This window comes from Engystomops pustulosus, chromosome 2 (genome assembly GCF_040894005.1).
Source record: "Engystomops pustulosus chromosome 2, aEngPut4.maternal, whole genome shotgun sequence".
Classification (NCBI taxonomy): Eukaryota; Metazoa; Chordata; class Amphibia; order Anura; family Leptodactylidae; genus Engystomops; species Engystomops pustulosus.
Genome location: NC_092412.1, coordinates 139,174,682 through 139,191,727, shown reverse-complemented (window position 1 = coordinate 139,191,727; position 17,046 = coordinate 139,174,682). Strand labels below are relative to the sequence as shown.

General features: G+C 38.6%; 1 protein-coding gene across 2 annotated transcripts in view; it reads right to left on the bottom strand.

Annotated features, from left to right (window-relative positions):
• The window catches only part of MYOM3 (myomesin 3), an 84,757-nt gene that overhangs the window by 3,507 nt on the left and 64,204 nt on the right, over positions 1–17,046 (bottom strand). For both annotated transcript variants that reach the window (XM_072136696.1, XM_072136697.1), the window contains exons 25-34: positions 16,235–16,371; positions 13,973–14,117; positions 12,920–12,979; positions 12,767–12,834; positions 11,629–11,739; positions 8,912–8,999; positions 6,326–6,364; positions 2,983–3,088; positions 2,146–2,309; positions 1,224–1,260 (exon numbers count right to left, since the gene is read on the bottom strand). In XM_072136696.1, coding sequence (XP_071992797.1) covers positions 1,224–1,260; positions 2,146–2,309; positions 2,983–3,088; positions 6,326–6,364; positions 8,912–8,999; positions 11,629–11,739; positions 12,767–12,834; positions 12,920–12,979; positions 13,973–14,117; positions 16,235–16,371 — 955 coding nt within the window. The remainder of the gene's footprint in view (positions 1–1,223; positions 1,261–2,145; positions 2,310–2,982; positions 3,089–6,325; positions 6,365–8,911; positions 9,000–11,628; positions 11,740–12,766; positions 12,835–12,919; positions 12,980–13,972; positions 14,118–16,234; positions 16,372–17,046) is intronic.

Below are 17,046 nucleotides of genomic sequence, written 5' to 3'. Positions count from 1 at the left end.
TATTCATGCCATTATAGGGAGTTCACAGATAAAGTACTTCACATTATGTGGACTATTATTCTACTATGTTTTGATTTTTCAAAATAAAATGTCTTTGATTTGTGCTAATTATTTTTTTGTTAACCCATTCTATTTTGTTATAGCCAAGTTATTTATTATATTATTATAGATATTCCTATTTGCTACAGGTCAAACTACTAAAACCCCTTTCAGTTGCTAATTTTACTTGCCTTTCTGCTACAGGAAAACTGTTGTATGAGTGGGAGCAACAAAATATTAGCATATTTCTGCAATGGCTCATTACTTTAATGCACATATGTCTTAGTTTTATATCACCATGGAGGTTACACATCCTCCTTTCTTACTGCAGCTATTGAAAATTGACGTTGGAACTTTTTATGATTGTGAAATAAATCCACCTTCAAAGGGGTTTGCCCATAAAAGAAAATTCTCAAACTTCAATCACCTTGTGATGTGTACACAATAAAGATAATTTTTAATCCCTTACTTTACAATTTTACTCAGTTTTATTGCTGTCACTCGGCTGGTGAGTGTAAAAATCCAGAGTGTGGGTGGGGACTCTCTAAGCAGACACACTATGATTCATCTAGTGCTGTGAGAGTGCAGCTGTGTGCTGAGAATGTGCTTAGATTATCAGGGTACAGGTTTATATATATTTTTATTTAGCTTCTGAAGATTCACTATGATGAGGTCCCTGAGATGCATATAACACATGACATTCTCAGATCTGCTATCACAGCCATAATATACACTGTTAGCTATGCCTCTCCCCCTCCCTTGGATAAAGACCTTATCTGCCTGTAGATTTTAGTTTTACTCTCCTCACGCTTCTTGCTGGCAGGAAGTCTGTGTGTGTGTGTCAGCTTGTCTTGGAATGCAAGGGTAGGGGGCTGGAGGCAGAGAGGAGCTCAGTGCAGCATCAGACAGGAGAATAATGTGTCCTGCCCGTGCCTAGACTCCTGATTTAGGGTCTGATTCAGGGGCAACGGAAATTGTGTACACCAGGACTGGTAGAGATTGGTTGGAATTATATCTGTGAAATGCATTATTTTTGTTAATAACAGTGAATTAGAGAATGTGTTATTTTGTTATCCTTCTTGTATTTGTGGGAATACCGCTTTACTAACCCCCAGTATGATTCTAAACGAAGTATCATGCAGGACATTTGGGAAAAGACAACTTTAAATATCACAAACACTTACTTGCTTTTCTGGTACCCTTCCATTGCATCATCAAATGCTAAAAATTAAAATATGTAATATTAAAACATGACTGCATTAGGTAACTATATGCTGTTAATATTAAATCCAAAGGCCCAACTACTGAAATATTATAACTAAAACCCAAAAGATAATGTGCTGATTTTATTTAGAGATTTATTAAGGGGGGGGGGGGAAATTAGCATATGCCAGCGCAGGGTGCTACAGTGTGTGATTAGACTTTGCCACTCCCGCCATGCCTGGTATATCAGGAGGCTCCGGCAATTCTATGCAGGCTATAATGAGTGCGCAGGCTACAACTGCCACATGCTACTTGTTGTGGAGGTAATATAAAGGAGGAAATAATCACAATTCCTGGACATGTGCAAGGAATTGCAATTATTTCAAAGCTTGTATGCTAGACAACTGGCATACAAGCCTTCATAAATATCCCACTTAGCTTTTTTTGCTTATTTTTACTAATATTAAATAGTATGCAATAATATGCAATGGCAGTGTTAATAAATTCCCAGAAATAACAATATAAAACTTATATACTTAAGTATAATCCAAGATTTTCAGCACAGTTTATGCTAAAAGGCCCCCCTCAGCTTATACTTGAGTGAGGGCTGGCTTGGGCACAACAGCACAGGCCTCTATGCCCATTGGAGGCCCATGTCAGTGATTATTATAGAACTAATTTTGACCAAAACTGCCCGCTCGAGTACTATTATTGCAGCTAAGAGAGTTAATGGTATCTACATCTTAAAGAAGCAGTGAAAGGGTGCATTCACACGGTAGTATGCCCACCCAGCGCTGGAGAGGAGGTGTCCCCTCCATAGGAAACAGCGTCGCAAGGCTGCACACTCAGGTAAAGATAGAGGATGCTTTTTTTAACACAGAGGCATAATTTGATATTTATTACCTTTACCACTGAGGTCAAGTGTCCGTTTATGGATGTCTTTACCATCAAACAGCTCAAGTGTATATAGACCTCGGTCTGCATCAGTTGGATTGTTTATTTGTAGCCATACTTGATTCTCTGTACTGCCCGATTTAACCTTTTCTGTACTGGACAGTTTCTGTGTCCTGTGTATAAAATTTGCAATGTTTAATATATGCAGGTATTTTTTAGAATATTTTTTTTCTCCTTAGGAAATAATCCTGTCAAAGCTGCTACATTTAATCAGTAACTGTACATATTATGCTTGTAGACTGCTTATATAGATAATTCTGGCAGTTACCTGCCTCAAATATTACAAAAACTGATGTGGTGCTCTGCTTTTTTAATTTAGTCAATGTAAAAATACTGACCTTGGCTCTGAATTGGGGTATCAAGGCAGCATTTATTTGTGCTTGGCTATATGGATAGGATATATACATAGATCCCCATGTACATATTTCCCATTGAGAAGGCAACAAATTAAATATATGCATTGCTATATTAAAGATGACCTCTTACCACCTCAACCATCTCTTTTAGCTCCCATCATTGCTGAGCAATTCTTGCTGGTAGTTTCAGCAACCAATATGTTGTTCCGGCACTATACTGGTATGCACAACTGTTCTAGAGCAAAATTACCAAGTTGGTAGGGAAGGGTGATGGCAAGAAAATAATTCAAACTGCAATGGAATCGGTGGAATGTCAGGTATTAAAGAACTGAAAGGGTTGGAATTCTTGGAAGGTATGTAAGGCTGTCTTGGAGTCAGTCATCTATATACCATCTGTCATTTCTTTAAAGATTGGAGTGGTAGTACATACTTGTGATGCCACGCTGGATTCATTAGATCTGTGAATTGTTTCACATCACTGTAGATCTTAATTCCTTCAGCCGTGCCTTGGCATTTCAGAGGGGAGGCAGATAGTGCTTATAGGAGAACAGATAGATTAATCAGTAAATCAGCCTTATACAGTCAAAGGGGATTTGGGTACTCTGGAAAACTTAATGGGGCCATAACAAGGTTTAAAAAAAAATAAAGTGTACATACCTGCTAAAGCTCCTGTTTCCTGCATTTATTTGGTAATTGGTATCCTGACACTGCAGACTGGGACAAAAGTGTTGTGGGTTACCGGACCTGCTACAGGAAATCGGTGGCCTTGGTGGACCTCAATTACTTCACCTATGTCCACTGACAATATTTCTTGGACACAGGTTAAGTAAGTTTGGTTTTCTTTACCCTGCTCTGGTCCCCAAAAGGGATTTCCAGGAAACCCATTTGAGTAAAACATATTGTAACAGATGTAAATCCATTAAAAAAAAATTTGGTTCAGCATCCAAAAGTAGTTAAAAATCAGTTTCTTCTTTATTATTCAAACATTGTTAAAATGTCCATTAACAAACACCAACATGTTTCAGGAAAAACCCTTATTCATGGCATCGTAACAGATGTTAGTTACAGTAGAAGACCAAAATTTTTTACATACCTCAACTATGAGAAACAGAATGAAAACAAATCCACAAAATCACATTGTCTCATTTTAAAGAATTTTATTGCAAATTATAGTGTAAAATATGTATTTGGTCACCTACAAACAAGTAATATTTCTGGCTCTCACAGACCTATAACGTCTTCTTTAAGTGGCTCCTCTGTCCTCTGCTCATTACCTGTAGCAATGGCACCTGTTTAAACTTTATCAGTATAAAAAACACCTGTCCACAACCTCAAATAGTCACACTCCAAACTACACTATGGTGACGACCAAGGAGCTGTGAAAGGACATCAGAAACAAAATTGTAGACCTGCACCAAGCTGGGAAGGCAGCAGATAGGAATCTACAATAGGCAAGCAGCTTGGCGTGAAGCAATCAAATGTGGGAGCAATAATTAGGAAAATGGACATAGAAGACCACTGATAATCTCCCTTGATAAGGGGCTTCACTAAAGAACTCACCCCTTGGGGTCAAAATGATGACAAGAACGATGAGCAAAAATCCCAAAACCACACAGGGGGATCTAGTGAATGACCTGCCGAAAGCTGAGACCAAAGTAACAAAGGTTACCATCAATAACGCCCTACGTCTGTAGGGACAAATACAATGCAGTCTGTAGATCCTGCAGTGCCGAACGTGCCCCCCCTGCTTAAGCCAATAAATATCCAGGCTTTTCTAAAGTTTGCTACAATGCATTTGGAAGTTCTAGAAGAGTATTGGGAGAATGTCATATGAAACCAAAATAGAACTGCTTGGTAGAAATACAACTTGTTGTGTTTGGAGGAGAGTGAATGCTGAGTATCCAAAGAACACCATACCTACTGTGTAGCATGAGCATGACAACATCATGCTTTGGGGCTGTTCCTTTGCAAAGGGACCAGTTTGACTGATCTGTGTACATGAAAGAATGAATAGGGCCATGTATTGTGAAAATTTTAAGTGCAAACCTCCTACCATCATGCAAAGGTGGATGGGTCTTTCAGCATGAAAATGATTCCAATCACACCAACTGGACAATGAAGGAGTAGCTTCGTAAGAAGCATTTCAAGGTTCTGGAGCGGCCTACCCAGTCTCCAAATCTCAACCCGATAGGGAGCTGAAGGTCTGTGTTGCCCAGCGACAGCTCCGAAAACATTGCTGCTCTAGGGGAGTTCCACATGGAGGAATGGGCCAACAGTGTGTGCCAACCTTGTGAAGACTTACAGGAAACATTTGACATTGGTCATCACCAACAAAAGACATAAAACAAAGTATTGAGATGAACTTTTGTTATTGGTCAAATACTTATTTTCCACTTTAATATGCAAATAAATTCTTTAAAAATCAGACAATGGGGCATATTTACTAAGTTCCTTGGTTCAGCTTTCTGGCGGTCTATGCACATTCTTTCATCTGCAAACTGCTTGCACGTGTATTTAAGAAGTGCTTGCGCCACTTATGTGTCGCATGCAACCCTTTTGTCGTGGCTGTACTATTCTTCATGCAACAAAAATTTTGTTACTTAAATGGGCATTCTGGTGCACCAGATTTAACATGCAAAGTCCGACATATGTGTGTCGTACAGCCCATGTTAAAGGTGCACTCTGTTGGGGCAGAGCAGGGTGCGCCAGATTCACTAAGATCGTGCACCAGAAATCATGAATCTGGCGCTTCCCCGCAATGGACCCGACAGAGTTCACCATCTTTTTTGTGGTGCACCTTTAACATATGTTGTGTGACACAATTTGAAAGTTATATACGGCGCTCGGTCTGAATTGTTTTTGATAAATGTGGGCCAATAAATTTTGGAATTTTGTTCAAAAAGAAAAGTCTTCAGAAACTCATTTCTAGACGTATACTAATTCAGTTCTTTTTTACAACATTTATAGTGAGTGGGGACTGTGAGTGAGTAATTCAGGAAACTGGCGCCCTCTGCACATATTGCAGTTTACAATGATTTTATTATACGTGCCCCAATGTAATTTTCTGGATTTGTTTTCACATCTTGTCTCTCATAGTTTAGGTCTACCTCAATTACAGGCCTCTCTCATCTTTTTAAGTGGAAGGACTTGCACAATTTATGGCTGACAAAATACTTTTTTCCCCATTGTAGGTCGGGGACTGTCTGTATAGGAGATGAGTGACACTGAACTCCATTAATATCTGTTGCACTACATTTCTAGAATTCATGCAGTAGATTTAATCCTTAAAGGGAACCTTTTTCTGGACCCATAGAGAATAGTGTACACATTGTCAAAGTGTTTTTATTGTAAAACTGTCTTTTTCCGAAAAAAAAAGATAAGTTGGATCAAAGTTTACCTTTCTGTATGAAGAGCAGTGTCCCTAGTGGCCATTGAGGAGCGGGGCAGGCATGTATGGTGTCCTGAGGGTAAAAGCCACAATGGGAGGAGATATGGGGGAAATGGGAGTTTTTTTAAAATATAAAATCGTTATATGGAGCGGTTTCCTGAGGGTGGGGCAGAACCACTCCTCACCGGCCACTCCCATGTGACTAGGTACACTGCTCTGCATACGGAAATGTAAACTTCGATCTAACTTTTTTTTTTTTAAAAGCCAGTTTTACTATAAAAACTCTTTGGTAATGTGTAAACTATTACCAGAAAAAGGGCTCCTGATAACGGGTTCCCTTTAATGTAATTTTATACTGTGCTCTTCCCAATTTGTAAAGGCTTACCACTTATTCTTGAAATTTCTTTCATAATATCTTCAAAACCTGAAATAATACAAACACATATTAACATACATGCTTACACATCCACGTACCCATCTATTTTTCTTTATTAAAATAACCAAAAGAATAACCCCTTACCTCCACAATTAACAGTTCTACCATTCAGGATTATAGGCTTGCATGATAACAGATATACCAAATTTATATATGTTTTGTTATATTTAATACCTTAAGATAAATGTATCCCCACATTTTAACATAACTTTAAAAAAAAACATTTATGGGTGGTGAATTAACAGAAAAGCAATTTGCTTGGACTTTTATGCCTTCATTGAATTTTATAGTTTTTATGTTGTAATAGATCAGGCATTTTCAGATGCAGAATACCTTGTATATTTATGATTTTGATACTATTATGTGTTTCAAAGAAAGGGGGAGATTTTTGCATCTTTTAAATCATTACAACCCTGGAAGCCCCTAGGAGACCATTCCCAAACCCCATTCTTACACCGTTACCAACACAGTGCCTCAATAAAAGACACATCACAGGAAGATGTTAAACTTGGTAAACTTGGTATATACTTTCTTGCTATAGCCACTAAAATATAAATGGGGTGGGGGTGGGGGGATTTAAATTAACTCCTTATTTTTAATTTATGATTCAGACAATCAATATTTATTACTGTTGTGCTGGTCGCAATAAGAAGGTAATAAAGAAAATATATTTTGTTTCTTACTATTTCCCTTTTTACCCAATAATGACGCTACGCAGTGTGTCCTATCACTATTATTGTGGCTCGTGGGGTTCCCTAAGTATTCCATATAAATGGAGCGCTGGTGCATGTGCTGTAGGACTTCCAGGACAGTCATTTCCTCTGTCCTATAAAAGTGAATGCAGTGCTGGTGGAGTTAAACAATAACTTGATTGTAACTTGAATATTTTGTCCATTTAAATCTGATTTAAGTAGTCCCTTTTTTTGAGAGCGGTGAAATCTCAGCAGCTTCTCTTATTCCACAACCTGCTTAAAGGTAACAGCAGATCAGACATCATGTTCAGTATGACAGGTTCACTATAAATCTGCATATGCAGGAAAGATGCATTCATTTAATTTAGACAAGTTAAAGTTAGGCAAGTTAAAGGAAACCTACCACTTGAAGTGGCAGGTTTCTGATGGAAATACCGGGCACCAGCTCAGGGTGAGCTGGTGCCGGAGCTTATTTTTGTTAGTGTTTTAAACCGCGGTATCGCGGTTTAAAACACTTTTTAAACTTTATAGACGGTGCAGGGAGGTACCTCCCTGCGCCGGCTATAAAGTTTAAAAAGTGTTTTAAACCGCGGTATGGTGCCCGGTATTTCCATCAGAAACCTGCCACTTCAAGTGGTAGGTTTCCTTTAAAGTGCATGCATTTTTTGTCTGTTTTATTAGGTAGACATCCCTAGCCACAAGTCTGCCAGGTCCTAAGGTGAAGGCTAAATTGTCATGAGATATACAAATATATTTGACAGTTCCAATATCTTTACAAACATATTATTCATATTTTTGATAATTGAATCAAGAATGGACACTGCCATAGTTGGTACTAACTTCTAAAAGTTATGCTATCAGCATGTATGTTAAGACATTGCACAATTTTTGTATGAAGGCACTATGACATTGAGATGAAACTACAACAACTGTATGTAGGGCTTCAATGTATAATGTAGGAAGATGGAAGGAGGCTGCAGACAGCAATAAGACACATGTGTTATGGGGTTTATAGGAAACTGTTGTGAATAATTCACCCAATTTTTCTACTGTTAAGCACAGCACTGCAGCTTTAGAAACAGGCAAGTATGTGTATAAAATGATGACTATGCACTCTTTGTCCACTAGAACTGCTGGCTGCCCCAATATAGGGACACATTTACTTACCCCGTTCCTGCCCGATCCCCGATCCGGAATGTCCGACGAGAATAAATTCTACCGCAATCACGTAGATCCTGCATGTGTCGTTTCCCCGCTCAGGTCTACCGAAGTTCACCATCTTCTTCCCAGTGCATGTAAGTGCTTGGCTTGCGACACAATTTCAAAGTTGAATCCTGCGCCTAGTCCGAATAAGTCGGATGCGGCAAAATCCGATTGTGTGCCACAAAATCCTCTTTGCAAAACGGAAATTGTCGGAACATCTGACAAAAGTGCGGCCACAGGACCCTTAGTAAATGTGCCCCATAATGTGTGTCTAGTACGTAAGTGTGCAATGGGTGATGCTGCCAATTGTTTAGCCCCATTATCCTGGGTGTCTTCCAATAGAACAGGAAACAGTAGGGGAGACTGCTTAGTCAGACACTAGTAGAACTACTTGCCCCAGGCAGAGAGTGGCTGAGCAGCTTTTCTCAGTATTTCCTGGGATGTCAGGAAACACAAAGCAAGTCAAATGTTGTGGTGTCTAGAAGCATTGTTGCCAGTTCTATATTATTATATATAATTTTACTTTCTTACTGTTAAGCCACTTTACTTTTTTTTTCTTTTCTTTTGTAGAGCCCTTATAAGGAATATATCTTGCAAACCTGTAAAACTTTCTGTATTTTGTGTGATGTTATTAACTCACCTTCTTTGGTAAGATCCAAATCACTAATATCTTCACCTCTGCTATCCTTCACCACAGCTTTATAATGTCCTTTCTCTTCATTTGTAAACTGTTGAGAGAATTTATAACACTTTAACAACAAATTGTATTGCTTTTGGATCTTTTTCTACTACAGTCCAGTTTGAGGCAAAAGGTTTAAACCAAACTATTTTTTGCATATGTTCATTTACAGCAGATTTGATGTGATTAGCGCAAATCCAATGCATGCCCCCATGTGTAAAACCGCTCCAAGGCATTTTATTATGCAGGCATTCTTGTCCAAATCAAGTGTCTTAGCAAGGTCAGATTAAGCTAACAATACTCTGGGAACAAGGGTGAATTATGGCCCCATTAAAATCACATTTAGACCACAATATCTTCAGGATTAGGTAGATTACTTGTGACCAATTCCTAAGGACTACTGCTGCATGTGTCTTCACTTCTATATTCCCTGACCCATTGTTCTATTTCCAAAGACTTGCCAACTGTAGCTGCATTCCTGTATACCATGACCGCTTTTGCCTTAACTTATACATAGACTATATACAAAGACCATTGTACTCCCATTCAACTCTTCTCCTGATGAAGCCCCCTCTGCAATTGGGCACCCAAGGCACAGGCCAAAAAGTGCCTTATAACAAATATATACTGTACCTGTGTCTAACCTCACAAATTCTCAGACTAGAATCTGTTTGAAATGCCATGGAGTGACCATTTTTAAAGAAAATCTACCATCAAAATCAAGCTATATATTCATAGATCCAGGCACCTTGATTGTGGAATTCTTCTTACATTTGTCAACCATGGCCTCCTTTCTTCTAAAATCAACTTTTAAAATTAAACTAATAAGCCAGGCTATGAGTGTGTTATCAGAGCCTTTCTGGGCTTCAGATTCACATGATTTTATATTCTGAAGGAGCACTTTCCCCCCTTTCACTGCATGCTCACTATTCACTGCTGCCAAGATTACAGTAGGTACAGGTGGGGGTGAGGCTGAGACTGCTGCACGGTGTAAGAGCAGCTTGTTCAGTGAAAGCACAGAGGGCTTCTGTAAAACACTCATAGCTCTTTAGGTTCATTGGCATGGTTTTAAATGTTTATTTTTGAAGGAAGAATGCCACGTATAACATATAAGAAGATTCACAGATTCACATTCACAGTGCCTGTATATATTATATAAGTATGTGACTTTGATGATTTTGTTTAAAACAAAGGCTATGGCATATGATTGGGATATCTACTTTTGTCCGTAAAATGTATCTGCTAATACTGCATCCATTGTCTTTGCCTCAGAAATTCAGGGGGCTTAGGCCGCTTGCATACAAATATATGGGGGCCAGGGGCGTAACTAAGAGAAGCAGGGCCCCATAGCAGATTTCTGCATGGGGCCCCCTTCCCCTTAAAAAATATTTATACATATTTGTACACACACTTTTACACACTCATATATACACACAAACACACACATATGTATACACATAAATACATACACATAACATTCTGCTCTCACTTTTCTATACTTGTACATACATACATACATGTATACACTGATACGCACATATTTATGTACCCATCTACACATTTATACACTAATATGTACAGTATATACAGACATACAGTATGTACACATTCATACATTTAAACACACACAGTATATACATCAAATTTACATATATACTGTATTTATGCATACATATAATATATATACATCATATACGTTTACATACAGTATACACCCACTGTGTATACACATACATGAAGTATAAAAACACTATATACACACATAATTCATATACATATAGCATATGCACACATACATACAACATATATAGATATATATATATCTACATAAAGTGTATACACTCATACAATATATATACACAGTATACAAGCATACTGCATATACACACAGTATATACACATATACATACAGTATATTGAGCATATACACACACATGCATACAGCACATATACACACATGCATCAGTATATTCAGCATATACAGGTGGTTGTTTTGTTGAATGGCAGCGTCCAGCAGGAAGCAGGTGGGCATGCCAGCTGGCTGCAGAAGAGGTGCGTAGACGGGCCTGGTTGCTCTGCCTCTGCGCCCCTGTCACGAGGAAGTGATAGCCCCGGGAGAGCGTTGATAATTTTGACTCTGCAGACTGCAGTCCATCCCAGGCCCCTTAGCAATGTGGGCCCCGTAGCAGCTACAGCTGTTGTTACGCCACTGATGGGGGCCATTGCTGTGACTGGATCACGGCCTAATAGATGTCTGTAGCACATGGTTGCGTTGCAGTGAGCACACAGTGTTTAACCCCACGTGACCAAGTAGGGTGCCTGCACAGAAAAATATAGGAAATGTCCTATATTTTGCCATATTATGGCCCCAGCCTTTCAACTTTCAAAGGCTTTCTCCTGAACATGACTGTATGCTGCCTGATCATACGTTCGTGTGCAAGGGGCTTTATAGTCAGCGTGCCGGATATATGTATGGGGGCAATGGGCCTTATAGTCAGCCAGAACAGAAACAAATTTTCCTCCATGCAGGTACTAAAGTTTGAGATCACCCACCACCTCAAAAGCATATCTTTTACAAGTTTTACAAGTCCCAGGGAATAGTACCTATCATTGTCTATAAACTTAAAATAGAATGGAAAATGTACATGGAGATAAAGATGCTATTTTTGGTCACTTACTTTTTTGATAGACAATGTTCCTGATCCACTTTGTCCATCAAATTTCCCATTTTGAAGTGGCTTCTTATCAAAGGACCATTTAAGGGTTGTGTCTTTCTCAGTATTTGTCACCTTAACAAACAGGAAAAATGAATACAGGTTAGCCATCTTGCATGCCTGGTACATATTCAGGGTATCAGTACAGGCGTTCCCCTACTTAAGAACACCTGACTTACATACGACCCCTAGTTACAAACGGACCTCTGGATGTTGGTAATTTACTGTACTTTAGCCTTAGGCTACAATAAACAGCTGTAACAGTTATCACAGGTGTCTGTAATTAAGATTTATTGTTAATCCTGGTTCTTATGACAATCCAAAATTTTTAAAATCCAGTTGTCACAGAGGCCAAAAATTTTTTGACTGGGATTACAATAATAAAGTATACGGTTCCAACTTACATACAAATTCAACTTAAGAACAAACCTACAGACCCTATCTTGTATGTAACCTGGGGACTGCCTGTATTCTGCAATAATCCCAATAGGAGACAAATAAGTATCTCACGCTGTTGTGGTTGAAACCTAACGTTATTTATATTTTGTTATTACAAATAACAACTTAAACTAAAATATGATTTTTTAAAATTACACAGGATTTGTAGAAACAGGAACTCAATCTAGCATTGTCTTTGGCTGTATTTTAAGCTCTCAAGTCCAATCAGAAACCAGAAGGAATTATGTTAATCAATGTAGCATCAAGATAAGGGCCAAATGTTCCCTTAACCTGTGGGTTTGTACGATGTCTAGGAAAATCATTTTCCAAATGGTTAAGGAGCTGTAAATGTGATAAACTGCTTATATTTACCTCTCTCCTTGCTCTTATTCCACCACTGCCCTGCAAGTCACTGCCAGTTTAAATTTGGATATAGAGGATGGTGGTGATTATGGCTGTGTTTATGTACATATGTATATATTTTTATTGATATTTGTGTATATAAGCGCCACATCCCTTTGCCTTTGAAAAGCATCCAGATGTCTACTATACATAGGATGTGCTCAGAGATACCTCACACCTCCTTCTCCTCCAACAACAGGATGCTAGACCCTGTTAAAAAAAACATTCATTATAAACATACAAAAACATTATAAAAAAATACCTTGCATGTTATGATAACATGACACTCTTCTGTAACCTTCCACTCCAATTGTTCTATAAAATGTGGACCTGTTATAAGTAAATAATCTCATTTGACTGACTGTTCATCATTTCACCAAACTAAAAATTATATGGAGGGAAACTTTTTTTTTACCTTTCTTCTTTTTCCATTGCTTACTTTTTTGCTTAGACTCATCGAGAATCTTATCAAAGTCTGTGAATGAAGTTACATGTAAATAAATCAATAAAATTTCTTTAAAACTGGTTAAAAGGGAAACCACCAGTGTTACCCATAGCAACCAATAACTGCACACCTTTTACTTTTTCAAAAGTTAAAACCTAAAAACATCTATAGTTGAGTAACTATTCATAGGTAAACTACCAAAAATGACATATATTCATAGGTAGACATAGACAAAATGTGATCTTGGTACAGTAGACTATGATACATTTATGCTGGTAGATTTCAGCTATAAATTGTGTGTAACCTTTACTTTTATTGTATATCTTAGAAAACTTGATAAATAACTACCTTATATACTCGAGTATAAGCCTAGTTTTTCAGCACAAAAAATGTGCTGAAAAACCCAAACTCGGCTTATACTTGAGTCAAAAAAATAAATCAAACCTCGCCTTTCTGGCGGCACCCGTAGATCTTCTGTGCGATCCATCCGGTATTGTTGTGCTGCACAACGGGGAAGGGGGGGTCTATATACACTGGGGCAGGGGCTGGCAGGCTATAAACACTGGGTCAGGGGCTGGCAGGCTATATACACTGGGGCAGGGGCTGGCTGGCTACATACTGGAGAGGCTGTGACCAATGCATTTCCCACCCTCGGCTTATACTCGAGTCAATAGGTTTTCACAGTTTTTTGTGGTAAAATTAGGGGCCTCGGCTTATACTCGGGTCGGCTTATACTCGAGTATATACGGTAATAATAAGCATCTCCAGTTGCTGTACCGCAACAATTATAAATTAGCAGTGCGAGTTCAAATATGAAGTGACCATGACCATTCTCTGGATTAGGTTGGAGGAGACATATCTACTCTTTATATCAATGTCATAAATCCACCTACAAAGTATAGTTTATTTAATTTTACAACATAAAAAATGTGCCCTTGAAATACATGGGTCCATGTGATAGCTGTTGGCCCAATAACACATTTGTGTGCATGTAGCCTGAGCTCCACAATATATGGTGCTCACCTTCTCCAGTAAGGACAATACTAAACTGGTTTGCTGCTTTTCCATCTTCCACTTTGGCAGTATATGTGCCTTTATCTTCTTCACTAAAGTCTTCTTTGATGATTTCAATGAGACCATTTTCTTTGTCAAACTTAATTTTACGTTTCTGCAATGAGAAGTATACTAGACTAGTATGTATTATCGCCAATTTTTTTGTTATAGTGCCTTGTGTTCACAGCTAATGCATGTGTCAAAACACTGAATATTGGAATTTGTGAGGAAAATTGATTAATACACTCCTCCCCCCCATGACATTATGTATTTTAAATCACTGCATCCCAGTGATCAAATGAAAGACAAGATGCAGACTGAATAATTGAGATTGTATAGGGGAACTCTAGGAGGTGGCGGTTACATGTTTTGTCATGCAGTTCAATCAGCATTGAAATAAAAGGAATAGAATTTGCACCTCTCATTAATGTGCTCTCTACTTTTATGATTAGCCACTGGTTTCGACTTTATAAGCTGCATAAATAAACTTTCATGTCAAAACACAGCCTTACACAAGATTAACATTTTGCATCACGAAAGAGAGGGTTGACCATGGTTCTTCTTGACCACCTGGTGATTTTAAACTGACTCATTAAGTGTCCATCACAAAGTTTTGTACTATCCAAATGCACTTTATGATTAAGGCTGTCACGGGTGCTTAAGTTATGGGTCGCGGGCTCAACCGTGACTCTCAGTATTCGCAAGCGCAGCGTCCTGGCCTCTTACCTTTCCCCGCTCCTGTTCCCGATCCTCCAGCTGTGCGAGCACGTCCTGGTCTCCTACGCTGGCTTCAGAAAATGTAAAGGCCCAGCGCTTAGTTAATTGCCGCTGGCCATTTCCCAGAATTCTATATAAATCAGCCTCTCCCTGTACACCCTTAGAGAAAGCATTGTTTCATGCCCTGCACTGTTATTGTGATTTCCCGTTGTGACCCTGGTTCCTTTCCTGACTACGCTCCTCTGCTGCCTGCCTTAACCAATTGCTACTTCCCTGCCTCCAATCCCATGCTGCCTGTCCTGACCTCCTGCCTGTCCCCAACTATGATTCTGCCTGATGTCTGTGTACCTCGCCTTGGCTTTCCCCGCGGAAAAAGTCGCACCTGTGGAAATACCTGGTACTATGCTGCACAAATGCATTTTCTCTACAATTTTATTGTATTTGTATTTTTTTTTTCATCTTCCCAGTACACAGCATGGAATATGAAGTACCATCACTAGGAAGTACATTTTGTAAAACATTATGGAATTTTGAAGAAGGGGAGTGGATAATGGAAACACAAAAAATGCTGCTCACTCCCGGCCCTCTCCATAGAGAAAAATGTTGAGCAGCGCCTTTTCCCCGGCTACGGAACAGTACGGTGCCATGTGCCCATTGTCGGCCTATGTGGGACGTATATATGAGATATATACATGTCCCGAAAAAGGCAGTGTTAATGCAGCATAAAAGTATGGAGTTCACGTAATGGAAAAAATAAACCCTTAGATTACACTGCCAACCATGGGGCATGAGCTAACAGTCGAGATCAAAATTATCTCTCGGCAGTTGGCAGGGGTCAACCGTATCCAGGGAAAGTGCAAAGAAACATGACACAATAATATATCAGACCTTCTCAGACATAATATTTTGTAAATGATTAGTATTAAAATTATTTTCTTTTCTTTCTAGTGGATTATACCTTCCCAGAGATATGTTATGAGACAATTTATAACTCAGTTACTTACCTGGAGTTCACTGAAAGTACATTCTCTGACGATAAAGCACTGTGCGCCCTGGCGATCATGCGCCCAATATCCTGCATGTGTCGCTTCCCCGCTCAGGTTCAACGGAGTTCACCATCTTTTAAGTGGTGCATGTAAGTGCATTGGCTTGCGACACAATTTGAAAGTTAAATCCCATGCTCAGTCCAAATCAGTTGGATTGTCCGAGGGCCCGCCACCTAATTTCTGTTGCGTGAATGACAGCATAGCTGCGCTAAAAACTGATTGCAAAGCTGCACAAATACCAAAAACGGTGAACGGTCATACAAAAGTGTGACCTGTGACCCTTAGTAAATAAGCCCCAATATTTTGTAAATGATTAATATCAAAATTATTGACTGTAAATTTCAGTTGTAGAGGTGGTTTTCATTTTCTCATTTATTTTTCTTAAATATTTGATTGTATATGATATATTGATATTTTGTAGATAAAGTGTATGCATACATATATACAGCATATATATAAAAAAACATACTGGTGTATTTTCAATGACTTTGTCATTAAAAATCATTTCCAGATCTGCAGCAGGGGACAGTTTTTCCACTTCTAACCAAAGACGCACATCCCCATTCTCCAGCACTTCCACATTCCAGCCTGATATTTTCTGTATCACTAAAAATATAAAAATATAACATTAAATCCCATCACGTGTACCAAGCCATCACATTTCATTCATAATATCTTTTCTGTATGCATATACTTTCCATAGGCAGCAGCAGAAAAGCTTGTTTTCAAGCATTTTTGACATACAATGTATTTCTACGTTTAATGTCACCTATTTTCTGTACAAAACAAACTAAAATCTTTTAGGATGGAAAAAAGACCGTAGAAGTACACTTTAAAGGAAATCTAACATCAGAATGAAGCATGCTAAACCAGGGGCACTTACTCATAGATCCAGGTACCGTGACTATTGTAATCTTCTTATATTTGTCAACCAATCCCTCCTTCCTCCTAAATTAACTTTAATTATAAGCCAGACACACTCTGGATGGCAGAGGAACTGGGGGATGTTCTATTTTACAATGTAACAGCCTGTTAAATTCTGAATCATTAGCATAATTTAATAGTTGATTTTAGAAGGAAGGAGACCATGGATAACAAATATAAGATTACCACAGTCACAGTGCCTGGATCTATGAGTAAGTGTCACTGTTTTATCATGATGGATTTTGATGGTTGATTACCGTATATATTCGTGTATAAGCCAAGTTTTTCAGCACAAAAAATGTGCAGGAAAACCTCACCTCAGCTTATACACGAGTCAATAAAAAAAAAGCTTATATA